This window comes from Theropithecus gelada, chromosome 20 (genome assembly GCF_003255815.1).
Source record: "Theropithecus gelada isolate Dixy chromosome 20, Tgel_1.0, whole genome shotgun sequence".
Taxonomy (NCBI): Eukaryota; Metazoa; Chordata; class Mammalia; order Primates; family Cercopithecidae; genus Theropithecus; species Theropithecus gelada.
The window spans coordinates 48,203,888-48,230,603 of NC_037688.1; the positions used below are offsets into that span (position 1 = coordinate 48,203,888).

The 26,716-nt window shown below is 51.8% G+C and overlaps 1 protein-coding gene across 3 annotated transcripts; it reads left to right on the forward strand.

The window, feature by feature from the left end:
• The first annotated feature begins 7,406 nt into the window (after nt 1-7,406).
• Nucleotides 7,407-19,462, forward strand: SEPT12 (septin 12). 3 transcript variants are annotated; one of them, XM_025370700.1, is made up of 10 exons: nt 7,407-7,644; nt 8,261-8,448; nt 9,112-9,237; nt 9,350-9,431; nt 11,715-11,852; nt 12,016-12,133; nt 12,225-12,320; nt 17,644-17,740; nt 18,994-19,045; nt 19,133-19,462. In XM_025370700.1, exons 2-10 carry the CDS (start codon nt 8,283-8,285, stop codon nt 19,332-19,334), a joined length of 1,077 nt encoding a protein of 358 aa, XP_025226485.1. In that variant the 5' UTR covers nt 7,407-7,644; nt 8,261-8,282; the 3' UTR covers nt 19,335-19,462. The 3 variants fall into 3 exon arrangements, with proteins under 3 accessions (XP_025226485.1, XP_025226487.1, XP_025226486.1); XM_025370701.1 differs by having other exon boundaries at nt 7,636-8,011; XM_025370702.1 differs by lacking the exon at nt 11,715-11,852.
• Nucleotides 19,463-26,716: the final 7,254 nt, after the last annotated feature.

A 26,716-nucleotide genomic window follows, 5' to 3' on the forward strand; every position in this document is an offset into this window, starting at 1 on the left:
CCACAGATGCTAAAGTGTCCGATATAAAATGAGGCAGTATTTGCATATAACCTGTGCATATATTCTATACTTTAAATCATCTCTGGATTACTTATAATATGTAATATCATGGCCAGGCATGGTGGCTCACACCTGTAATCCCACCACTTTGGGAGGCCGAGGTGGGCGGATCATGAGGTCACGAGATAGAGGCCATCCTGGCTAACATGGTGAAACCCCGTCTCTACTAAAAAAATACAAAAAAAATTAGCCAGGCGCGGTGGCAGGCACCTATAGTCCCAGCTACTCGGGAGGCTGAGGCAGGAAAATGGCGTGAACCCGGAAGGCAGAGCATGCAATGAGCCAAGACCGAGCCACTGCACTCCAGCCTGGGCGACAGAGCGAGACTCCATCTCAAAAAAAAAAAAAATTGGGCCAGGCGCGGTGGCTCACGTCTGTAATCCCAGCACTTTGGGAGGCCGAGGCAGGCGGATCACCCTAGGCCAGGAGTTCGAGACCAGCCTGACCAACATGGAGAAACCACGTCTCTACTAAAAATACAAAATTAGCTGGGTGTGGTGGCACATTCCTGTAATCCCATCTACTAGGGAGGCTGAGGCAGGAGAATCGCTTGTACCCGGGAGGCAGAGGCTACGGTGAGCTGAGATCACGCCATTGCACTCAGCCTGGGCAATAAGAGCGAACCTCTGTCTCAAAAAGAAGATAAAAATACAAAAATCGGCCAGGTACGGTGGCTCACGCCTGTAATCCCAGCACTTTGGGAGGCTGAGGCGGGCGGATCACGAGGTCAGGAGACCAAGACCATCCTGGCTAACATGGTGAAACATCATCTCTACAAAAAATACAAAAAATTAGCCGGGCATGGTGGCACGTGTACCTATAGTTCCAGCTACTCGGTGGGCTGAGGCAGAATTGCTTGAACCCTGGAGGTGGAGGTTGCAGTGAGCTGAGATCGCGCCACTGCACTCCAGCCTGGGTAACAGAGCAAGACTCCATCTCAAGAAAAAAAAAAAAAAATACAATATTAGCCTGGCGTGCTGGCAGGCAACTGTAATTCCTGCTACTTGGGAGGCTGAGGCAGGAGACTCGCTTGAACCTGGGAGGCGGAGGCTATAGTAAGCCAAGATCATGCCACTGCACTCCAGCCTGGGTGACAGAGCAAGAGTGTCTCAAAAAAAAGAAATCAGCTGGGTGTGGTGGCACACTCCTGTAATCCCAGCTATTCGGGAGGCTGAGGCAGGAGAATCGCTTGTACCCAGGAGGCAGAGGCTGCAGTGAGCCAAGATGGCACCACCGTACTCTAGCCTGGACGAGAGAGCAAGACTCTGTCTCAAAATATATATATATGTATATTTAATATAATGTGTGCTAGGCAAATAATTGTTACATTGTATAGGAAATAACAAGCAAAAAAGTCTGTACATGTCCAGTACAGCTGTGATTTATTTTCCAAATATTTTCTGTCTGTGGTTGGCTGAATCCACAGATGTGGAACCTGTGGATATGGTCTGTGGTTGGCTGAATCCACAGATGTGGAACCTGTGGATATGGAAGGCCAGCTGCACCAGGAGTCTTCACCGTCCTTATATTCTCTATCTTCATACTTGAAAATATCCGGTAATGTGAGGCTCTGCTCCTAGCACTGTGCTGTGTCACCTGGTTTATTTCTCATAGCAATCCTAACGTGGGTATTACTGCTTTTTCCATTTTACAGATGAGGAAACGAAAGCCTAGAGAAGTTAAGTCATTAGCCCGTCACACACCTAGTGTATTAATTTCCCAATGCTGCCGTAACATTACCACAAATTCAGTGGCTTCAAGCAACACAAATTTATCATCCTACGGTTCTGAAGGTCAGAGTCTAAAATGGGTTGGCCAGGTTGTGTTCATCCTGAAGGTTCTAGGGCAGAGTCCATCTTTTGCCTTGTCCAACTTCTAGAAGCTGGCGGCATTCCTGGGCCGGCGGTCTCCCATCCCTCCACCCTCTGCTTCCAGGCTCACGTCTCCTCCTCTGACTCTAATCCTCCTCCCTCCCTTTTTTTTTTTTTTTTTTTTTTTTTTTTGAGACGGAGTCTCGCTCTGTTGCCCAGGTTGGAGTTCTGTGGCCGGATCTCAGCTTACTGCAAGCTCTGCCTCCCGGGTTCACGCCATTCTCCTGCCTCAGCCTCCCGAGTAGCTGGGACTACAGGCGCCCACCACCTCGCCCGGCTAGTTTTTTTTGTATTTTTTAGTAGAGACGGGGTTTCACCGGGTTAGCCAGGATGGTCTCCATCTCCTGACCTCGTGATCCACCCGTCTCAGACTCCCAAAGTGCTGGGATTACAGGCTTGAGCCACCGCGCCCGGCCTTTTTTTTTTTTTTTTTTTTTTTTTTTTGAGATGGAGTTTTGCTCTTTTTGCCCAGGCAGGAGTGCAGTGGCATGATCTCGGCTCACTGCAACCTCCATCTCCCAGGTTCTAGCGATTCTCCTGCCTCAGCCTCCCGAGTAGCTGGGATTACAGGCGCCCACCACCATGCCCAGCTAACTTTTGTATTTTAGTAGAGACTGGGTTTCACCACGTTGGCCAGGCTGGTCTCCAACTCCTGACCTCAGGTGATTCACCCGTGTCGGTCTCCCAAAGTGCTAGGATTACAGGCATGAGCCACCATGCCTGGCCTTTTTTTTTTTTTTTTTTTTTTGAGACAGAGTCTCGCTCTGTCGCCCAGGCTGGAGTGCAGTGGCTGGATCTCAGCTCACTGCAAGCTCCGCCTCCCGGGTTCACGCCATTCTCCTGCCTAAGCCTCCCGAGTAGCTGGGACTACAGGCGTCCGCCACCGCGACCGGCTAATTTTTTGTGTTTTTTTAGTAGAGACGGGGTTTCACCGTGTTAGCCAGGATGGTCTCGATCTCCTGACCTCGTGATCCGCCCGTCTCGGCCTCCCAAAGTGCTGGGATTACAGGCGTGAGCCACCGCGCCCGGCTTTTTTTTTTTTTTTTTTTTTGAGACGGAGTCTCGCTGTCACCCAGGCTGGCAGGCTGGAGTGCAATGGCATGATCTCGGCTCACTGCAACCTCTGCTTCCTGGGTTCAAGAGATTCTCCTGCCTCGGCCTCCTGAATCACTGGGATTACAAGCATGCACCATCACACCTGGCTAATTTTTGTGTTTTTGGTAGAGATGAGGTTTCACCATGTTGGTCAGGCTGGTCTCGAACACCTGAGCTCTGGCAATCCACCCCCATCAGCCTCCCAAAGTGCTGGGATTACAGACGTGAGCCACCACGCCTGGCCGGTTGCTCGTATTGTGAATGTACTAAATGCCACTGAATTTGTTTATTTTGTCGTTGTTGTTTTGTTTTGTTTGTTTGTTCTGAGGTGGAGTTTCACTCTTACTGCCCAGGCTGGAGTGCAACGATGCAATCTCGGCTCACTGCAACCTCCACCTTCCTGTTTCAAGCAATTCTCCTGCCTCAGCCTCCCGAATAGCTGGGATTACAGGCGCCCACCACCATGCCCAGCTAATTTTTGTATTTTTAGTAGAGACGAGTCTCGCCATATTTCCCAGTCTGGTCTCAAACTCCTGACCTCAAGTGATGCGCCCGCCTCTGCCTCCCAAAGCGCTGGGATTACAGGTGTGAGCCACCGCACCTGACATACTTCTATTTTTAAAGTGCAGGGGAACAACTGTGGCCTCTGCTCCAGCTCTTGGCCTGGCTGGGTGGTCAGGAGGCCCACTGTCCCCTCCTCTCCCCTCTGGCCCTCAGTCTTCCTGTCTCTCTGGGTACCTTGTTTCTAATGTTTGTCGTTACTATTATGAAAGTCATATCTATCTCTTAAAGAAGATCTGGGAACCACCAAGTTGTTAAAAGACAAAAGTCAGGCCAGGCGCAGTGGCTCACACCTGTAATCCAAGCACTTTGGGAGGCCGAGGTGCGCAGATCACCAGAGGTTAAAAGTTCGAGACCATCCTAGCCAACGTGGCGAAACCCCGTCTCTACTAAAAATACAAAAATTAGCCAGGCGTGGTGGTGCGTGCCTGTTATCCCAGCTACTCAGGAAGCTGAGGCAGGAGAATCACTTGAACCCTGGAGGCAGAGTTTGCAGTGAGCTGAGATCTTGTGACTGCACTCTAGCATGGGTGACAGAGTGAGACTGCGTCTCAGAAAAAAAAGACAGAAGTCACAGAGCCCCACCCAGTCCCAGGCAGGACAGTAACAGGAGGAGGAGGCTGTGGCAGGGAGTGGTTCCGGTGAGTCAGACTCCTGGACCCAGGTTCGATTGCATGCCGTAAGACCCACCAGTGTGTGAGCTTGAGTAACATTCCCTGAGCCTTTCTGCCTCAGTTTCCTCATCTGTAAAATGGGTGTGTTAATAGTATCCACCTCCTTCCGGTATTGTGAGGATGAAATGAACTGATCATCGATGTCGGAGCCGTCGAAGCATGATGGAAGGCTCACAGAAACATGCGCTGAATGGCCCTGTGCTATTATCGCCGTGTCCACGTGGGATTCCCTCCAGTCTTTTGTCCTCTTCCACCATAGTCACACTGCACAGACCGTTTTACCCCTGGCTTTTGCCAGTCAACGCCGCCGGGAGCACCTTTCAGATGACAGCATACTTTCTGTAAACTACTCCTTTGATGGCACTAACATGGTGCAATCCCTACTGGCACCCAGTGAGGCTCTTCCCCACACCACCACGATTTTCAGAATGAGACCATCACTCCCATGGGAGGATTTTCCTGGAGAAAGTGTTTTCTCTGCACAGAAGCTTATTTCCTTAGGGGACGTCCCCACGAGTACGTCTACTGCTCAAACGCAGTCCACACATCACCATCACCAGAGCCTTTTGTTCATCCACTAACCACATCCTCATCTGCTTATGGGAGGAGGCCCCCATGCTGAATCCTTCAAGGACTGTGGAGTTGTGGCTTGTGAGAGTTCACCTTAGAAAATGAACTGTGCTCCAGGACAGGCTCTGCTCCATCGTCTCTGCCACCCTGGGCCCTGCCTGGCCCACCCTTAACTTCTGAGCCTTTATTTATTTATTGAGATAGGGTCTTACTCTGTCGCCCAGGCTGGAGTGCAGTGGCACCATCTCGGCTCAGTGCAACTTTCACCTCCTTGGTTCAAGCTATTCTCCTGCCTCAGCCTCCCAAGTAGCGGGGACTACAGGTGCCCGCCAGCGTGCCCAGCTAATTTTTGTATTTTTAGTAGAGACGGGGTTTTGCCAATTTGGCCAGGCTGGTCTCAAACTTCTGACCTCAAGTGATCTGCCCACCTCGGCCTCCTGAAGTGCTGGGATTACAAGCATGAGTCACCGCACCTGGCACCCTATTCTCTAAGCCTTTAATGTTAAGCCTCCGGGAAGGAGGGGGAGTTACCAGGAGGAAGAACTGGCTGAAGGCAGTGGACAGCAAAGGACAGAAGTCTGCCTGGGGTTCAGGAAAACTGAAACCACAGCCACCTTGCTTTTGTGAATACAGTTTTACTTGGACACAGCCACACCCATCTGTTCACCTATTGTCTGTGGCTACTTTCTCACTACAATGGGAAAGTTGAATAGTAGTTGCAACAGAGAACTTAGGACCAGCAAAGCCTAAAATAGGGACCATCTGGCCCTTTACAGAAAACACTTGCCAGGCTGAGTGTGGTGGCACTTTGGGAAGCTGAAGCAGGTGGATCCCTTCAGCCCAGGAGTTCCAGACCACCCTGGGCAACATAGGGAGACCTCATCTCTACAAAAAGTAAAAAATTTAGCCTGGCTTGGTCTACGTGTCTGAAGTCCCGGCTACTAGGGAGGCTGGGGCAGGAGGATCACTTGAACCCAGGAAGTCGAGGCTGCAGCGAGCCATCATTGAGCTTCTGCACTCCAACCTGGGTGACAAAGTGAGACCCTGTCCCAAAAAAGAAAAAAAAAGAGAGAGAAAGAAAAAGAGAGAGAGAGAGAGAGGAAGGAAGGAAGGAAGGAAGGAAGGAAGGAAGGAAGGAAGGAAGGAAGGAAGGAAGGAAGGAAGGAAGGAAGGAAAAAGAAAATGAAAGAAAAGAAAAGAGAAAATGTTTGTCAATACCAAGGACACAGGAGTGCCTAAGCCTTGTGAAGTCAGGTACCAGGGAACAGGTAAGAAAGAATTAACTGTGTGAGATGGACTTGGTATAAGAAACAGCTTATCAGGCTGGGCACGGTGGTTCACATCTGTAATCCCAGCATTTAGGGAAGCCGAGGTGAGAGGATCACTTGAACCCAGGAGTTTGAGACCAGCCTGGGCAACATAGTGAGACCCTGTCTCAAAAAATTTAAAAAAGGGCTGGGCACAGTGGCTCACACCTGTAATCCCAGCACTTTGGGAGGCCGAGGAAGGCAGATCACGAGGTCAGGAGATTGAGACCATCCTGGCTAACATGGTGAAACCCCGTCTCTACTAAAAATACAAAATAATTACCCAGGCGTGATGGCGGACGCCTGTAGTCCCTGCTACTCGGGAGGCTGAGGCAGGAGAATGGCGTGAACCTGGGAGGCGGAGCTTGCAGGGAGCCGATATCGCACCACTGCACTCCAGCCTGGGCGACAGAGCGACACACCATCTCAAAAAAAAAAAAAAAAGGAAAAAAGAAAAATAAAGATCAGGCACAGTGGCCCCCGCCTGTAATCCCAGCACTTTGGGGGGCCAAGGTTGGTGGATCACTTGAGGTCAGAAGCTTGTGACTAGCCTGACCAACATGGTGGAACCCCGTCTCCACTAAAAATACAAAATTAGCGGGGCGTGGTGGTCCACGCCCGTAATCCAGCTGCTTAGGTGGCTGAGGCAGGAAAATCGCTTGAACCCAGGAGGTGGAGGTTACAGCGAGCCGAGATTGCACCACTGCACTCCACCAAGGGCAACAGAGCGAGGCTCCGTCTCAAAAACAAATAACAAAAAAAGAAACAGCTTATCAGAGAGACAATAAGGGAGGGGTGAGGACCATGGTCTGGAAAGCACATGGCCCATTTAAAGAGGGCATCTCAAGTCAGGGTGATAATCTCTAAGATACACTGGAAATCTAGATGTTTCTGTAAACAAGAAAAAGGCAGTAGAGGGTGGGCACACAGATTCAGAGCTGTAAGTCACAGCTCTGCCACCTCCTCACTTGACCCTCTCTTATCTATCAACTGGGGGTGGTAACAGCGCTTACTTCACGGGGCTTGATTGTTAAGCAAGTTAACCTATTTGGGCTCCAAGAACAATGCCATGTGCAGAGTCAGGACTGAGTAAATATTTGCTAAAGCAATCTCTTAATATTTTTGACGCTGGCAACTTAAAACACATGGCGCCAAGGATGGACACGGATGTCCCGCTAGCCAGCTGTGGGACCCGGGTTTGCTCGCCCCAACAGAGTGGTTGAGGGTGGGAGCTTGGAGGTGGAAGTCCAGCTGACGTGGGGGACTCAGGCCCCTGGTTCTACGTGGGGATCGTTGTATTATTAGGCTGGGGTCATTTTGAGGATGAGAGGGATAACAGCTCCTGCTCCTGCTGCAGAGAAGCCCCCAGGTGGGGGTCACAGCAAGTGCGGATGGAGCTCAGATTCTTCGGTTAACTGTCACCCTCTCCCCTCCCCCATCACACACACCAGGCCCTGCCAGGACAAGGCAGCTCCTGGAAGCTCCACCAGGACCCACGTCCACCAGGTGCCACAGCAGGCTGCTTCTCTCTCTCTGCCCACTGTGTACTCTCTGCACCGCTCCCTCCCAGCCATCTTCCCTGCCTCGCCTTGGTCTCTCTCTCTGTGTCTCCGTCACCTTCATACCTGTGCCATCTCTCTCACTGTCTATCTCTATCAACTCTTCTGTGTGTCCCCCTGGGGAAAGTGGGGGCGCCTCCTCCTGAGCCCCCTGCCCAAGTTCCCTGCTGGGATGGGAGCCACTTCACCCCACACACACTCCCTAAAGCCCCTCCAGGACTCCAGCCTGGCTGCAGACACCCATCCTGGACTTTGCCTGGCCCTCCAGGTTCTGCTGGGGGAAGTGACCTGAGAGGCCCCTGCTTGGGCTGTAGGTGGGGACAGGGCAGACTCCTGGGCGGGGGAGCCTCTCTGGATGGGGGTTCAAGCACCCCGGAGAAACGGCTCCCCACAGGCATCCTCGCCACACCCCTGGGACTACGGGCACTTAGGGTACACCAAAGGCATGAAGTGTGGAGGGGGTTGGCCAACAGCCAAGCTCAAATTGGGGTTCACATATGAGAGGTCAGTGTGGGCTCCTCTGAGCCCCAGTGACGCCCTTCTCCCCACCCACCTGGTGACAGGCATCTCGAACCCTCGGCCCCCATGGACCCCCTGAGGCGCTCCCCCTCTCCCTGCCTGTCCTCGCGGCCCTCCAGCCCCAGCACCCCACCCTGCGAGATGCTTGGTCCTGTGGGCATCGAGGCTGTGCTGGACCAGCTGAAGATTAAGGCTATGAAGATGGGGTTTGAGTTCAACATCATGGTGGTGGGTGAGTGAGAGGTGGGGCCCACAGCAGGACAGACCCACGGTGCTACACGTGCCTGGGCGTGTGATCTCACTTTTGGCAGCCTGTCGCCCCTCCCCGTCTGCTAAGTGGGCCTGGTAATAGCACCTCACAGGGATGTTGTCATTGAAAATCTGAGAAATGCTCAGTCATCAAAAGACAAAAATCTGCCTGGAGCGGTGGCTCCCACCTATAATCCAGGGTTTTGGGAGACTGAGGTGGGTGGATCACTGGAGCTCAGGAGTTCGAGACTAGCAAAACCCCACGTCTACAAAAAGTACAAAAATGAGGTCGGGCGTGGTGGCTCAAGCCTGTAATCCCAGCACTTTGAAAGGCCAAGGTGGGAGGATCACTTGAGGTCAGGAGTTTGAGACCAGCCTGGCCAACATGGTGAAACCTCGTCTCTACTAAAAATACAAAAATTAGCGTGGTGGCAGGCGCCTGTACTTAGGAGCTACTTAGGAGGCTGAGGCAGGAGAATCACTTGAACCTGGGAGGCGGAGGTTGTAGTGAGCCAAGATTGCTCCACTGCACTCCAGCCTGGGTGACAGAGTGAGACCCTGTCTCCAAAAATAAAAAAGTAAAGAGTTAGAGAAAAACTGCTTAAAATGCCCACCCTAACTGCTGTCATCCGGTTGCCACTCCCAGGGCAGAGTGGACTGGGCAAGTCCACGATGGTGAACACGCTGTTCAAGTCCAAAGTGTGGAAGTCAAACCCACCGGGCTTGGGGGTGCCCCCACCCCAGACGCTGCAGCTGCATTCAGTGACCCATGGTGAGTGAGCCCCTGCCCACACCTCACCCCACCCTGCCGACACCTCACCCCACCCTGCCCCACCCCATCCCATCAGGGTCCAATGTCTCCTGACTCCCCTCTCCCTCCGCAGTCATCGAGGAGAAGGGTGTGAAGCTGAAGCTGACAGTGACGGACACGCCCGGCTTCGGGGACCAGATCAACAATGACAACTGGTGGGTTCTTTTTCTTTTTTTTTTTTTTTTTTAAGAGAGTTTCACTCTTGTCGCCCAGGCTGGAGTGCAAGGGCATGATCTTGGCTCACTGCAACCTCCGCCTCCTAGGTTCAGGTGATCCTCCAGCCTCAGCCTCCCGAACTAGCTGGGATTACAGGTGCCCGCCACCACGCCCAGCTAATTTTTTTTGTATTTTTAGTTGAGATGCGGTTTCACCATGTTGGCCAGGCTGGTCTGGAACTCCTGACCTCAGATGATCCACTCGCCTCAGCCCCCCAAAGTGCTGGGATTACAGGCGTGAGCCACACGACTGTCCCCTCCTGTCCCTGCCCCTCCCCCTTCGACCTTTGGGAAACACCCCAGACCTGGAACGGCCAGGCTGTGTGATCTTTTTTTTTCTTTTTTCTTTTTTTTGAGACAGAATCTCGCTCTTGCCACCCAGGCCAGAGTGCATTGGCACAATCTCGGCTCACTGCAACCTCCGCCTCCTGGGTTCAAGCGATTTCCAGCTAAATTTTTTTTTTTTTTTGGAGACGGAGTCTTGCTCTGTCGCGCAGGCTGGGATGCAGTGGCCAGATCTCAGCTCACTGCAAGCTCCGCCTCCCGGGTTTACGCCATTCTCCTGCCTCAGCCTCCCGGGTAGCTGGGACTACAGGCGCCCACCACCTCGCCCGGCTAGTTTTCTTGTATTTTTTAGTAGAGACGGGGTTTCACCGTGTTAGCCAGGTTGGTCTCTATCTCCTGATCTTGTGATCCGCCCGTCTCGGCCTCCCAAAGTGCTGGGATTACAGGCTTGAGCCACCGCACCCAGCCTTTTTTTTTTTTTTTTTTTTTTTAAAGACAGAGTCTGGTTCTTGTTGCCCAGGCCAGAGTGCAGTGGCACAATTTCTGCTCACTGCAACCTCCACCTCCTGGAGTTCTAGTGATTCTCCTGCCTCAGCCTCCCAAGTAACTGGGATTACAGGCATCCTCCAACATGCTCGGCTACTTTTTTGTATTTATTTAGTAGAGACGGGGTTTCACCGTGTTGGCCAGGCTGGTCTCAAACTTCTGACCCCAGGTGATCCACCCACCTCGGCCTCCCAAAGTGCTGGAATTACAGGTGTAAACCACCATGCCCGGCCCAATTTTTGTAATTTTAGTAGAGACGGGGATTTCCCCATGTTGACCAGGCTGGTCTTGAGCTCCTGACCTCAGGTGATTCACTTGCCTCAGCCTCCCAAAGCGCTGGGATTACATGCATGAGCCACCGCACCTGGCCCTGGTTTCATTTTTATTTATTTAGAGACAGTGTCTCACTCTGTTTCCCAGGCTGGAGTGCAGTGGTGAGATCATGGCTCACTACAGCCTCAACCTCCCCGAGCTCAAGGACCCTCTTGCTTCAGCCTCCTGAGTAGCTGGGACCACAGGCACGTGCCACCCCACCCAGCTAATTTTTGTAGTTTTTGTAGAGTTGGCATTTCCCTATATTGCCCAGGCTAGCCTCGAATTCCTGGGCTCAAGCGATCCTCCTGCCTCTGCCTCCCAAAGTGCTGAGATTACAGGCATGAGCCATTGGGCCTGTCCTGACACCTGTTTTTAAAAGGATCTGAGACCGGGCGCGGTGGCTTATGCCTGTAATCCCAGCTCTTTGGGAGGCCGAGGCGGGTGGATCACGAGGTCAGGAGATTGAGACCATCCTGGCTAACACGGTGAAACCCCATCTCTACTAAAAATACAAAAAGTTAGCCAGGAGTGGTGGCACGTGCCTGTAGTCCCAGCTACTCAGGAGGCTGAGGCAGGAGAATAGCATGAACCCGGGAGGTGGAGCTTGCAGTGAGCCAAGATCTGGCCACTGCACTCCAGCCTGGGCGACACAGCAAGACTCCGTCTCAAAAAAAAAAAAGGATCTGTTTGGCTACTTCCAGTGTTGACAATACCCAAGAGGGGAAGGGACTCGAGGAGGAGGGAGACCCCTGCAACCATCAGGTGCGAGTCCTTCATGGTTTGGGCCCAGCTGTGGCCCTTTAGCACAGTTAATGCTCACCCCTCCCTTACTTGCACCATAGGTGCTGCTGTTGTCTCCATTTTACAGACAGTGAAGCCGAGAATGGCAGGAGGTCTCTCTATGTCTCTCTGATGATGCAGGGAAGTGGGGGAAAGTAACAGGGTGACCCAGAGGTCCTGGGCAAACCGGGACGATTCATCATCCCACGGGAGGACCACCCAGAGGACACAGCGGAGAGGGGTGGGGCTCTCTGGGCACAGCACAGTTCTGAGGGGAGGGTCCACCTCCCGCCTCAGCTGGGACCCCATCCTGGGCTACATCAACGAGCAATACGAGCGGTACCTGCAGGAGGAGATCCTCATCACCCGCCAGCGCCATATCCCAGACACTCGGGTGCACTGCTGCGTGTACTTTGTACCACCCACTGGGCACTGGTGAGGGGGCTGCACCTGCAAGGCAAGGACCACCTGCATGGGGCAGGGAGGAGGACAAGGGGTCCCCGACGTGGGCTGCTGGCTGCCCCCACCCCCCTGCCCTGCTGCTGTCATTCATACACTCACCACCACCACCACTTCCATCACTGCCCTTCTCCGGCAGCCTGCGGCCCCTGGACATTGAGTTCCTGCAGCGGCTGTGCCGGACTGTGAACGTGGTGCCCGTGATTGCCCGGGCCGACAGCCTGACCATGGAGGAGCGAGAGGCCTTTAGGCGCAGGGTGATCTGGGTGCCTGGGGCGGGGCTGGGGTCAGCGGGACAGAGGGCAGAGTGGGCAGGATGGGCTGAGGTCACCTGTGCGGGATCTCCAGATCCAGCAGAACCTGAGGACCCACTGCATCGACGTCTACCCCCAGATGTGCTTTGACGAGGACATCAATGACAGAATCCTCAACAGCAAGTTACGGGTGAGAGGCTGTGGGGCGGGAGGCGGGGTGAGGTGATTTCCTTCCCACACATCCTTTCCACCCAAAGATTCATCTTTCTCTGCGTCTCAGGGAAACGTGCACATATTCCTAGCAGATATGACTGTCCACGCATCCACAAGCTCAAAGTGAGCAAGAAATAACAGCTTACACTAACAACCCACAGAATCAGAGAAAATGTCTACGAATCACATACCCAACAAGGGGCTTGTATCCTGAATATATAAAGAACACTGGGCCGGGCGCAGTGGCTCATGCCTGTCATCTCAGAACTTTGGGAGGCCAAGGCAGGTGGATCGCTGGAGGTCAGGAGTTGGAGACCAGCCTGGCCAACATGGTGAAACCCCATCTCTGCCAAAAATACAAAAAATTATCTGAGTGTGGTGGTGCACGCCTTTAGTCCCAGCTACTCAGGAGGCTGAAGCAGGAGAATTGCTTGAACCTGGGAGGCAGAGGTTGCAGTGAGTGAGCCAAGATTGCGCCACTGCACTCCAGCCTGGGTGACAGAGTGACACTCCGTCTCAAACAAACAAACAGACAACAACAACAACAACAAAACTCTTACAGCTCAACAATAAAAGAGGCCCCAGTGTGGTGGCAATCCCAGCACTTTGGGAGGCCAAGGCGGGAGGATTCCTTGAGCCTAGGAGTTCGAGACCAGCTTGAGCAACATGGCAAAACCTCATCTCAACAAAAAAACACAAAAATTATCTTGGCATGGTGGCATGTGCCTGTAGTCCCAGCTACTCAGGAGACTGAGGTGGGAGGATCACTTGAGCCCAGGAAGTGGAGGCTGCAGTGAGATGTGATCACACCACTGTGCTCCAGCCTGGGTGACACAGTGAGAACCAGGTTTAAAAAAAAAAAAAAAAAAGGCAATAAAATATAACTCAAGGTGGGGTGTGGTGGCGCACACCTGTAATCCCAGCACTTTGGAAGGCCGAGGCTGTTGGATCACCTGAGGTTGGGAGTTTGAGACCAGCCTGACCAACATGAAGAAACCCTGTCTCTACTATAAATACAAAAAAATTGGCCGGGCGCGGTGGCTCAAGCCTGTAATCCCAGCACTTTGGGAGGCCAAGACGGGTGGATCACGAGGTCAGGAGATCGAGACCATCCTGGCTAACACGGTGAAACCCCGTCTCTACTAAAAAAAAAATACAAAAAACTAGCCGGGCGAGGTGGCAGGCGCCTGTAGTCCCAGCTACTCGGGAGGCTGAGGCAGGAGAATGGCGTCAACCCGGGAGGCGGAGCTTGCAGTGAGCTGAGATCTGGCCACTGCACTCCAGCCTGGGCGACAGAGCGAGACTCTGTCTCAAAAAAAAAAAAAAAAAAAAAAATTAGCTGGGCATAGTGGCACATGCCTGTAATTCCAGCTACTCAAGAGGCTGAGGCAGGAGAAAGGCTTGAATCCAGGAGGTGGAGGTTGCAGTGAGCTGACATGGTGCCATTGCACTCCAGCCTGGGCAAGAAGAGTGAAACTCTGTCTCAAAAAAAAAAAAAAAGCATTGGCCTGGCGTGGTGGCTCACACCTGTAATCCCTGCACTTTGGGAGGCTGAGGCGGGTACATCACCTGAGGTCAGGAGTTTGAGACCAGCCTGGCCAACATAACGAAACCACATCTCTACTAAAAGTACAAAAAGTTAGGCCCGGCGCGGTGGCTCATGCCTGTAATCCCAGCACTTTGGGAGGCCGAGGCAGGTGGATCACAAGGTAAGGAGATCAAGACCATCCTGGCCAACACGGTGAAACCCCGTCTCTACTAAAAATACAAAAAATTAGCCGGGCGTGGTGGCCGGCGCCTGTAGTCCCAGCTACTCGGGAGGCTGAGGCAGGAGAATGGCGTGAACCCGGGAGGCGGAGCTTGCAGTGAGCTGAGATGGCGCCACTGCACTCCAGCCTGGGCGACAGAGAGAGAGTCCGTCTCAAAAAAAAAAAAAAAAAAAAAAAAAAATTAGCCGGGCATGGTGGTGGGTTCCTGTAAGCCTAGCTACTCAGAAGGCTGAGGCAGGAGAATTCCTCCTGAGGCGGGAGGATTCCTTGAGCCTAGGAGTTCGAGACCAGCTTGGGCAACATGGCAAAACCCCATCTCAACAAAAAAACACAAAGCTGGAGGTGGAGGTTACAGTGAGCCGAGATCGCACCACTGCACACCCCAGCCTGGGCAACAAGAGCAAAACTCCGGCTTAAAACAATAACAACAACAACAACAACAACGAAAGGTGCCGTGGAAGATGTGGAGGAACTGAAAGTCTCACCTACTGCTGGAGGGAAAGGAAAATGGCTCAGCCACTTTGGAAAACAGTCTGGTGGTTCCTCAAATGCTTACACGTCCAGTTAGTATATGACCCAGCAACTGAACTCCTACGTGTATACCCAAAACAAACAAAAATGTACACTCACAGAAAAATGTGTACATGAATGTTCACAGTAGCGTTACTTATTTTAGCCTAAAAGTGGAATCAACCCAAATATGCATCAACAGATGAGTGGGGAAACGCAATGTGGCCTATCCCCTACCATGGACTAGCCCTTACCCATGAAAAGGAATGAAGTTCACCCTTTAAAAGTGTACAGTTCAAGGCTGGGCACGGTGGCTCATGCCTGTAATAATCCTAGCACTTTGGGAGGCTGAGGCAGGCGGATCACTTGCCGCCAGGGGTTTGAGACCAGCCTGGCCAACAGGGCGAAACTGTCTCTACTAAAAACGCAAAACTAGCCAGGTGTGTGGTGGCACGCACCTGTAATCCCAGCTACTTGGGAGGCTGAGGCAGGAGAATTGCTTGAACCTGGGAGGTGAAGGTTGCACTGAGCAGAGATTGCGACACTGCACTCCAGCCTGGGCAACAGAGTGAGACCCTGTCTCAAAAAAAAAAATAAAAGAAAGAAAGAAAAAGAAATGAAGCACTGTCACCTGCCTGCTACAGCACGGGGGAGCTTTGTAAATATGTTTCTCAGACAAAAAGAATTCAGATACAAAAGGTCATGTATTATGGGATTCCATTTATATGAAATGTCCAGAACAGGCGTAGGCAAATCTTTTTTTTTTTTTTTTTTTGAGACGGAGTCTGGCTCTGTCGCCCAGGCTGGAGTGCTGTGGCCGGATCTCAGCTCACTGCAAGCTCCGCCTCCCGGGTTTACGCCATTCTCCTGCCTCAGCCTCCGGAGTAGCTGGGACTACAGGAGCCCGCCACCTCGCCCGGCTAGTTTTTTGTATTTTTTAGTAGAGACGGGGTTTCACCGTGTTAGCCAGGATGGTCTCGATCTCCCGACCTCTGATCCGCCCGTCTCGGCCTCCCAAAGTGCTGGGATTACAAGCTTGAGCCACCGCGCCCGGCCGGCAAATCTATAGAGACAGAAAGTAGATTAGTGATAGTCAGGGGCTGTGGGGAAGGGAGAAATGGGGAGTGATTGCTAAAAGGTATGGGGTTTTTTTGGGGGATGTGATGAAAAGGTTGTGAAATTAGATTGTGATGATGGTTGCATAACCCTGGTCAAATACTAAAAAGCACTGTACTGTACAATAGTTTTTTTAATTATTATTCTGAGATGTAGTCTTGCTCTGTCACCCAGGCTGGAGTACAGTGTCACGATCTCAGCTCACTGCAACCTCCACCTCCTGGGTTCAAGGGATTCTTCTGCCTCAGCCTCCTGAGTAGCTGGGACTACAGGCGCACACCACCATGCTTGGCTATTTTTTATTTTATTTTATTTTGTATTTTTAGTAGAGACGGGGGTTTTACCATGTTGGCCAGGATGATCTCCATCTCCTGACCTTGTGATTCACCCATCTCGGCCTCCCAAAGTGCTGGGATTATAGGTGTGAGCCACCATGCCCGGCCGAGACAGGGTCTTGTTCTGTGACCCAGGCTGAAGTGCAGTGGCATAATCTCGGCTCACAGTGACCTCTGCCTCCTGGGTTCAGGTGATTCTCCCACCTCAGCCTCCTGAATAGCTGGGATTACGGACATGTGCCATCACACCCGGCTAATTTTTTATTTTTAGTAGAGACGGGTTTCACCATGTTGACCAGGCTGGTCTCGAACTCCTGACCTCAGGTGATCTGCCTGCTTCGGCCTCCCAAAATGCTGGGATTACAGGTGTGAGCCACCATGCCCAATGTTGTCAATATCAACATTATTCCCCATCACAGATGAACTCAGAAGTTAAAGCAAACCCATATATGTCACTTAGGAGTTTGCAAGTTTGAATTTCTGCTTCTGGCCATGAGCAAGTAAACAACTGGAGTTTACAGTAGGGTTCAACAACCTTTTCTGCAAAGGGCCAGGTAGTACATGTTTTAGACTTTGTGGTCCGTAGGCTCTCTATTGCGATGATTCAACTCTGATGTCCTGGTTGAAAAGCAGCCATAGACAAGAGTGACTCACAGGCTTGACTGCGTGCCAATAAAACTTTATATATAACAAATCAGGGGCCGGGCGCGGTGGCTCAAGCCTGTAATCCCAGCACTTTGGGAGGCCGAGACGGGTGGATCACGAGGTCAGAAGATCGAGACCATCCTGGCGAACACGGTGAAACCCCGTCTCTACTAAAAAATACAAAAAAAAAACTAGCCGGGCGTGGTGGCGGGCGCCTGTAGTCCCAGTTACTTGGGAGGCTGAGGCCGGAGAATGGCGTAAACCCGGGAGGCGGAGCTTGCAGTGAGCTGAGATCCGGCCACTGCACTCCAGCCCGGGTGACAGAGCGAGACTCCGTCTCAAAAAAAAAAAAAAAAAAAAAAAAAAAAACAAATCAGGCGGGCTGGGTGTGGTGGCTCCCTCCTGTAATCCCAGCACTTTGGAAGGCAGAGGGAGGATCACTTGAGTCCAGGAGTTAGAGACAAGCCTGGGCAACACAGAGAACTCATCTCTACTAAAAATGTTTAAAAAGTAGCCAGGCATGGTGGTGCACACCTATGGTCCTCACTCTTCAGGGGACTGAGGCGGGGGGTATCACTTGAGCCCAGGAGGTCAAGGCTGCAGTGAGCTATGATTACGCTCAGCTGATTTTTTAGTTTTCACAGAGATGGGGTTTCACCACGTTGCCCAGGCTGGTCTCAAACTCCTGGGGCTCAAGCGATCCTCCCACCTCCCACCTAAAGTGCTGAAATTACAGGCAAGAGCTACCTCACCTGGCCAGAGGCACCGATTAGACTTTATGTCTTTGAACTTGGGAATTCTGTTCACTTTCTACCATGTTCCCTCCCCGAAGAGGACAGGGCTCCTCTCTCCTGCCTGGGTGCCTTGACTTCTCTTCTCCCCAGTGAAGTCAATCCTCCCGTCTCCATCTCTCCTCCTCTCCCAGGACCGAATCCCTTTTGCTGTGGTAGGGGCTGACCAAGAGCACCTGGTGAACGGGAGGTGTGTCCTGGGCCGGAAGACCAAGTGGGGCATCATTGAAGGTCGGTGCAGGGCCCCCGGGTAGGATGCTGGTGGGGACAGGTTGGAAGCCAGAGCAGCCCTGTGCCTTAGACATCCTTAGCACCCACCACAGGGCACAGAAAAGTGAAGCCCATTGGACAAAGAGGCCTGGGGAATGGTCCCTCTTTCCAGCTGGGAGGCCGCGGGCAAGTTTCCGGACGCTCTGGGCCTCAGTTTCCTCACAGTAAAGTGGGCATCACAGTGGCATCAACTTCCTAGGGTGCTAGAGCCGAGAGAACCACCATTTGGCACAATGCCCAATACCCAAGGCTGCCCCAGTGGCTGGCCGGAAATTACGATGGGTCTACTGTGTATCGGGCACCGCTACGTGCAGTTACCATGGTGCATGGTAAAGGGAGGACTGACAGGGTCCCTGTCTCCATAGAGCTGACGGGACAAGGACAGGTGGGGGAGGCACAGTGAAGGCGATTGTGGGGGGAGGGAGGGGAGACCGCCTTAGGGAGGGAGGGAAAGTGAGACACGAGGGCCCGCCAGGACGCAGCCCCTGATGTATTATTATAATTATTAGAAATATTCTACACTCTCTCTGTATTTATTTTTGAGACAGAGTCTTGCTCTGTCACCCAGGCTGGAGTGCAGTAGAGCGATCTTGGCTCACTGCAACTTCCGCCTCTCAGGTTCAAGCGATTCTCCTGCCTCAGCCTCCCAAGTAGCTGTGACTACAGATTATGCCATCACACCTGGCTAATTTTTGTATTTAGTAGAGACGGGGTTTCACTATGTTGTTCAGGCTGGTCTCAAACTCCTGACCTCAGGTGATCCACCCACCTCGGCCTCCCAAAGTGCTGGGATTATAGGCGTGAGCCACCACAGCCGGCTAGAAATATACTATACTATTACCTATGATGTAGCATACAGGTATTCCATGCTATCTGCAGGGGGTGGTTCCAGGACCCCCAGGGATACCAAAGTCGGCAGATGCTCAAGTCCCACAGTGGGCACCTATGGATACAGAGGCCGACTGTTCATATAATACAATAATGATCTGTGGATTCATTCATTCTACAGTTACTTGTAGGAGCCGCCTGTACCAGGCACTGGGGACACAACAGTGGATGAATTAATGAATGAATGAACCAACAAAGGGAAGGCAGGATAGGATAAAGAGAAATGTGGGAAAAGGGCTAAGGGAAATGGTGTCAGGTGGTGCATACAGTAGGCGCTTACTGATTGTTCACTAAGCAGAGCCCATACTGAGTCCCATATCTTGCAGTGGAGAACATGGCACACTGTGAATTTCCTCTCCTGAGAGACCTGCTCATCCGGTGAGGGTGTGGGGAGCCCAGGGCTAGGGGGCTGGCGAGGGGCCCTGGGGACACCACCATCGGGGCTGACCATCACCGGTCCCCCAGCTCCCACCTCCAAGACCTGAAGGACATAACCCACAATGTCCACTATGAGAACTACCGCGTCATCAGACTCAATGAAAGCCACCTGCTGCCCCGCGGGCCTGGCTGGGTGAACCTGGCCCCGGCCTCCCCGGGACAGCTGACCACACCCTGGCCCTTCAAGGTCTGCAGGGGGGCCCATGACGATTCTGACGATGAGTTCTGACCACCGGCTGATCCCACGGCTGCTGGGCTTCCCGAGTCCCCAGCAGTTCTCAACACACATCTGTGTACCAGAGCATCTATTACATGTGGGCCTTGCTTTTTATGAAAAGCTGTGCTTTGAAAACAAAAGGCATTTTGTAAATGACTTCTTTGAGTTATCCACAAATAAAAAGACTGGGTCTCACTCTGTTGTCCAGGCTGGAGTACAGTAGCGTGATCATGACTTACTGCAGCCTCAAATTCCTGGGCTCAAGCGATCCTCCTGCCTCAGCCTCTCAAGTAACCAAGACTACAGGCATGACACCACCTTGGTGGGCTGATTTTTACAATTTTTTTGTAGAGATAAGGCCTTGCTAGGTTGTTCAGGCTGGTCTTTGACCTCAGGCAACCCTCCCGCCTCAGCCTCCCAAAACACTGGGATTACCACTGCTACCAACCAAGTATGTTTCTGTGGTCGTTGTTGTTTCTGAGACGGAGTTGTGTTTTTTTTGTTTTTTTGTTTTTTGAGATGGAGTTTTGCTCTTGTTGCCCAGGCTGGAGGGCAATGGCGAGATCTCAGCTCACTGCAACCTCCACCTCCTGGGTTGAAGTCATTCTCCTGCCTCAGCATCCCAGGTAGCTGGGGACTACAGGCTTACGCCACCACACCTGGCTAATTTTTGTATTTTTAGTAGAGATGGGGTTTCACCATGCTGACCAGGCTGGTCTCAAATTGACCTCAAGTGATCCACCTGCCTTGGCCTCCCACAATGCTGGGATTACAGGCATGAGCCACGGCACCCAGCCTCTGAGATGGAGTTTCACTCTGTCGCACCGGCTGAAATGCAGTGACGTGATCTGGGCTCACTGCAACCTCTGCCTCCCGGGTTTAAGAAATTCTCATGCCGGCCGGGCGCGGTGGCTCAAGCCTGTAATCCCAGCACTTTGGGAGGCCGAGGCGGGTGGATCACGAGGTCAGGAGACCGAGACCATCCTGGCTGACATGGTGAAACCCCGTCTCTACTAAAAATACAAAAAACTAGCCGGGCGTGGTGGCGGGCGCCTGTAGTCCCAGCTATTCGGAGGCTGAGGCGGGAGAATGGCGTGAGCCCGGGAGGTGGAGCTTGCAGTGAGCCGAGATCGTGCCACTGCACTCCAGCCTGGGCGACAGAGCGAGACTCCGTCTCAAAAAAAAAAAAAAAAAAAAAAAGAAATTCTCATGCCTCAGCCTCCCAAGTAGCTGAGATTACAGGTGCCCACCACCAGGCCCAGCTAATTTTGTGTTTTTAGTGGAGACAGAATTTCACCCTGTTGGCCAGGCTAGTCTCGAATTCCTGACCTCAAGTGATCCATCTGCCTCAGCTTCCCAAAGTGCTGGGATTACAGGCAAGAGCCACAGCACCCAGCCTTCTTTTTGAAGTAATAATGTGAGACCCAAGGCCCTAGGAATCTTGAAGGCCTGGGGAGGCATGTCTTGGACAACCAGCCCCCCTCTGCCCCAGAGCCAGACCCAAGTTACAAATTCAGCTCTCCCATCTGTCCCAGCCCCTTACTCCTGGCCCGGGGCTCGGCCCACAGGCAAAGAACACTTCCAAAATCCCCATCATTGTGGCCTGATCTCTGGCTGTCTTACCTGATCTCTGTGTTCCACCACCCCCCACCTTCCTCATTACCCTGCCCCAGGGGCCAGCATGGCCAGCAAACAGCTCCCACTGTGGAGCCTGGCAGTGCCAGTGTGAAAATCCCAGCAGGCAAGTCAGTTACTTATGCTTCCCTTGCTTCACTTTCCTCATCTATAAAATGGGGATCATGGTACCAAGCACATAACACAGCTGTTCAGACAAAATGAAACACTCCCTAGGATGGGCCGCCCACAACCTGGAGAAATGGCAGGAAGACGGAGGCTACATGATGAAGCTCGAGCAGCGGTCCAGGGTGGAGGACCTACTACAGAACGTGTGAGCTCCACGGCCCAGGGACTCTCCAGAAAGCTAGAAAATAGGCGGGGCGCGGTGCTCATGCCTGAAATCCCAGCACTTTGGGAGGTGGAGGCAGGCAGATCACCTGAAGTTAGGAGTTCGAGACCAGCCTGGCCAACATGGTGAAACCCCGTCTCTCCTACAAATACAAAAATTAGCCGGGCATGGTAGCGCACGCTTGTAATCCCAGCTACTCAGGAGGCCGAGGCAGAAGAATCTCTTGAACTCGGGAGGTAGAGGTTGCAGTGAGCCAAGATCGCACCATTGCACTTCAGCCTGGGTGACAAAGCGAGACTCCATCTCAAAAAAAAAAAAAAAAAAAAAAAAGCTAGAAAATAAATGGATTTCACAGAATCCCACACCATGGGGGCCAAAGCTAAGTTACTTTGGTAATAAAAGAAAGAGCTACCCCTATAATCTAGGAAGCTGGGTACAAGGTGAGCCTTCAACAAATGACAACAGCGAGTAGCAGTTTTGTTCCAACTAAAAATCACCTCCTCCCTGAAGCCCTCCTTGCCTTCCCCAGGCAACCCATTCACTGCCCCCTCTGAGTGTGTGTCACCTGATTTGTTTCCTGGTCCCCCATTAGGTTGGAAACTTGGTGAGGGCAGAGATATGTCAGTTTCATCCCTGCATCCAGTGCACAGCAGGTGGTAAGAACACGGCTGCTGACTGAACAGAACAGACCCTGTATTGCCTGCCCTATAGCCATCTGCTGGTTGAATTCACAAACTGGCTTCTCCACCCACACCCCAGCCTGACTCCAGGACTGGGGAGCTTCCAGAGCCGGTGGGCATGCAAACCACCCACTATCAACATCTGAGTTGGCTGAGACACTGGCCCGCATCACGGCACATCCCCAGGTTTAAGATTAGCCCTGGGCAATATGGAAACATCTACAGGCGTTTCAAAAGCACACACCCTTTGGCTCAGCAGTTGCATTTCTAGGAATGCATCTCACAGATAGACCAGGTTTCTCAGCCTCTGCACCACCGGCACTTGTGCTACATGATGATTCTTCTTCTTCTTCTTCCTCCCCCTCCTCTTCCTCTTCCTCCTTCTTCTCCTTCTTTTTTTCTTTTTCTTTTTTTTTTTTGAGACAGGGTCTTGCCGACTGCCCAGGTTGGAATGCGGTGGCTCAATCATAGTTCACTGCACCCTCAACGTCTCAGGCCCAAGTGATCCTCCTACCTCAGCCTTCTGAGTAGCTGGGACTACAGGCACATGCCACTACACCCAGCAAATTTTTTTTTGTTTTTTGAGACAGAGTTTCAATCTTGTCACCCAGGCTGGCTGGAACGAAGTGGCACAATCTCGGCTCACTGTAACCTCTGCCTCCCGGGTTCAAGGGATTCTCCTGTCTCAGCCTCCCGAGTAGCTGGGATTATAGGCTTGTGCCATCACACTGGGCTAATTTTTGTATTTTTAGTAGAGACGGGGTTTCACCATGTTGACTAGGCTGGTCTCGAACTCCTGACCTCAGGGGATCCACCCACCTCGGCCTCCCAAAGTGCTGGGATTACAGGCGTGAGCCACCACGCCTGGCCTATTTAAGATTATTTATTAAAACATTTGCTAGGTTTTAATACTTCATGAATACAAATTCACAATAATGGTTTTTGTTGTTGTTTTTAAAAAGCACATTGATGGCTGGGCGCGGTGGCTCACACCTGTAATTCCAGCACTTTGGGAGGCCAAGGAGGGTGGATCACCTGAGATCAGGAGTTCAAGACCAGTCTGCCCAACATGGTGAAGCTCCATCTCTACTGAAAATAGCAAAATTAGCTTGGTGTGGTTGTATGTGCCTGTAGTCCCACCTACTCAGGAGGCTGAGGCAGGAGAATCGGTTGAACCCAGGAGGCGGAGGTTGCAGTGAGCCAAGATTGCGCCACTGCACTCCAGCCTGGGCAACAGAGTGAGACTGTCTCAAAAAAAAAAAATAAATAAAATAAATAAATAAATAAATAAATAAATAAATAAACAATAAAAATTAAAAATAAATAAAAAGCACATTAAAACTTGCAGTTTTTGCCCCCTGAACCTTGCCCCCATCACATCCCTCTTCAACTCTTGCCCCATCACCATCCTGAATTTGGTGTTTATCCAAGTCCCAAGCATTTTTTTCAACTGCCTACATATCTCTAAATCATATGTAGAATTGTTCTGCATTTTCAAAATTTATGAAAATGGTATCATACTGCCACTTGCTTTTTTTTTGCTTGGCATAGCCTCTGAGATTTATCCGTCATTCTCCTGTTGCCTAACATTTCGACTGTCTTCGGTTTTGCCATTACAAACAACACTGCCCTGAACACAGAGGTTGTCTTTATTACTAGCAAAATTAGGATATATTAAGCCTATATGTGCCGGACATTCTGTTCTGACTCTTAATCATAATGGTGCCTATTGCAGGAGATGCTACCATCCCCATTTTACAGAGGAGCTATCCTTGTCTCCCTCTTCCCCCTGAAGCTAATCAACCACCAAGCACTGTTGAATGTGCCCCAGGAATCTTGATCAGATCCTCGTCAGTGACTACCATCATCACTAGTTACCCCAACTCCAGACCACTCCAGGAGCTTCCAGCTAGTCTCACTGCTCCTCTCCAGTCTTTCTGAGATCTGTACTCCACAAAGCTTCTTATCTGATCACGACGCTATCCTACTTAAAACCCCAAACTCTATTGACTCCTAGGATAAAATCCTTAATCCTCACCAGAGTCTCCAAGTATGATCAGGCCTTGCCCATCCCTCCAGTTACATCTCCCAATCTCTGGTCTCCTTTCTGTCCCTCAAATGCACCCTGTTCTCTCCGGCCTCAGGACCTTTGCACCTGCCATTCCTTCTGTCTAGAATCCTCCCCCCAGTTCCCCAGGTTAACTCTAGGCTGCTCAACTGTCATTTCCACCCTGAAGGTATCAGGTTCCCTGTTTTAGTAACCCTTGGTAACATTTGGCAAAGATGTAATTGAACAATTCTTCGTGCAATTTTGTCCACTGTATGCCCCTCATGATAGAATGCAAGCTCCATGAAAGCAGGCACCTGCCACCACTCTGTCACGCGAGCGCCTAGTTAAGAAGGTAGATGGGAGGACTCAACGTGCAGCCTTTATGCATTTATTATGCCTGGATGAATGGTCTTAAATGAGTTACAACTATGAGGGTTAATGTCCCCCATTAACAGATATGGAAACTGAGGCTCAGGGCGCGCAACGGAGTCGCCCGCGGTCTCGACGACAAGGACGCTGCCACCGGGAGACTGCAGCCCCTTCCTCCGAGCCCCTGGCAGTGCCGCCACTTGACGAGAACCTCCAGGCCACCAACCCACCTCCTCTAGAGCTCCCAGGAATCTACCACCAGGGAGGGCGCAGGGCGCTCTGGGAAATGTAGTCCCGGCAGCTCCCTGAATCCGGCGTCCTCAACTTTCGTTTCCGGCAGGCTCAGTCCTAGCAGATGCTTTGGGAAAGAAGCGCGAGATTCCGGGAGTAGATCCGGGATGCGAGGCGGGGCGCGCATGGGGGGCGGGGCTTGTACGGGGCGGGGCGTACGATGAGTGTACGCCTACTGTGCACGCTGCGTTGCTGCTCACCCGAACTGGGCACTAGGACGCTTTCCTGGGCACCCCAGGCAGAGGGAAACTCCGCATCGTGTTCAACCAAAGAGGAAAAACAGCGAGAATCCAGTATAGGAGACCGGCCTTAGGATGCCCGAGTTAGGATTAGGGGCCAGAGTACATTAACCTGGTAGTTAGGAGCTGAAGTTCTGGAATCAAAGATTTGGGGTCAGGCCGGGCGCGGTGGTTGATGCTTGTAATCCCAGCACTTTGGGAGGCCGAGGCGGGCGCATCACGAGGTCAGGAGATTGAGACCATCCTGGCTAACAGGTGAAACCCCGTCTCCACTAAAAATACAAAAAATTAAGCGGGCGTGCTGGCGGGCACCTGTAGTCCCAGCTGATTGGGAGGCTGAGGCAGGAGAATGGCGTGAACCTGGGAGGCGGAGCCTGCAGTGAGCCGAAATCGCGCCACTGCAGCCCAGTCTGGGCGACAGAGCGAGACTCCGTCTCAAAAAAAAAAAAAAAAAAAAAAAAGATTTGACTTCCAATCCCATTTCTGTACTTCCTGTTTGACCTTCGCTGAGGGGTTCAATACTTAAAATTCTCAGAGCTTCAGGGTTTTGTTTTGCTCTGTTGAACCGGTAGGGCTAGTTATAGTACCTCTATTACTAAATGGGGAAGAAACGAAATACAAATGTGTATTGCTTGGTGCTCAAGAACTGATGCGGCCGGGATCGGTGGCTCACTCCTGTAATCTCAGCACTTTGGGAGGCCGACGTGGGTGGATTGCTTGAGGCCAGGAGTTCGGACCAGCCTAGGCAACACGGCAAAACCCCATCTCTACTGAAAATACAAAAATTAACCGAACCTGGTGGTGTGTGCCTGTAATCCCAACTATTTGGGAGGTTAGGTAGGAGAACTGCTTAAAACTAGGATGCGGAGGTTGCAGTGAGCCAAGATCGAGCCACTGCACTCCAGCCTGGGCGACACAGTGAGAACCTGTCCTCAAAAAAAAAAAAAAAAAAAAAAAAAAGGCCGGGCGCGGTGGCTCAAGCCTGTAATCCCAGCACTTTGGGAGGCCGAGACGGGCCTCCCAAAGACGAGGTCAGGAGATCAAGACCATCCTGGCTAACACGGTGAAACCCCGTCTCTACTAAAAAATACAAAAAATTAGCCGGGGGACGTGGCGGGCGCCTGTAGTTCCAGCTACTCGGGAGGCTGAGGCAGGAGAATGGCGTAAACCCGGGAGGCAGAGCTTGCAGTGAGCTGAGATCGGGCCACTGTACTCCAGCCTGGGCGGCAGAGTGAGACTCCGTCTCAAAAAAAAAAAAAAAAATTAAAAATAAATAAATAAATACAAGAACTGATACCTGGCTGGGCACACCTGTAATCCTGACACTTTGGGAAGCTAAGGCAGGAAGTTGCTTGGGCCCAGGAGTTTTAGACCAGCCTAGGCACCATGGTGGGACTTCATCTCCAACAAAAAAATAAAAAATAAATTGATGCCCATTATTATGTTGTCAGAAAGAAGTAGGCAGGACAAGGGATGTTTGGGGTTAGGCATTGTTGGGGGCCCTCCTGGGGGAGTGCGGGCACAAACACTTGGCATCTCTTCCAGTTTTATCTTGAACAACTTCTGCCTTTATTTATTTATTTTTTGAGGCGGAGTTTCACTCTTGTTGGCCAGGCTGGAGTGCAATGGCCCGATCTCGGCTCACTGCAACCTCCACCTCCCAGGTTCAGGCAATTCTGCCTCAGCCTCCTGAGTAGCTAGGATTACAGGCATGTACCACCACGCCCAGCTAATTTTGTATTTTTAGTAGAGACGGGGGTTTCTCCACGTTGGTCAGGCTGGACTCGAACTCCCGACCT

Coding starts and splice junctions, on each gene's coding strand:
- SEPT12 (XM_025370700.1), top strand. CDS start 8,283: ATGGACCCCCTGAGGCGCTCCCCCTCTCCCTGCCTGTCCTCGCGGCCC. Junction 12,134..12,224: donor GAGAGGCCTTTAGGCGCAGG/GTGATCTGGGTG, acceptor CGGGATCTCCAG/ATCCAGCAGAACCTGAGGAC. Junction 17,741..18,993: donor CAAGTGGGGCATCATTGAAG/GTCGGTGCAGGG, acceptor CATATCTTGCAG/TGGAGAACATGGCACACTGT.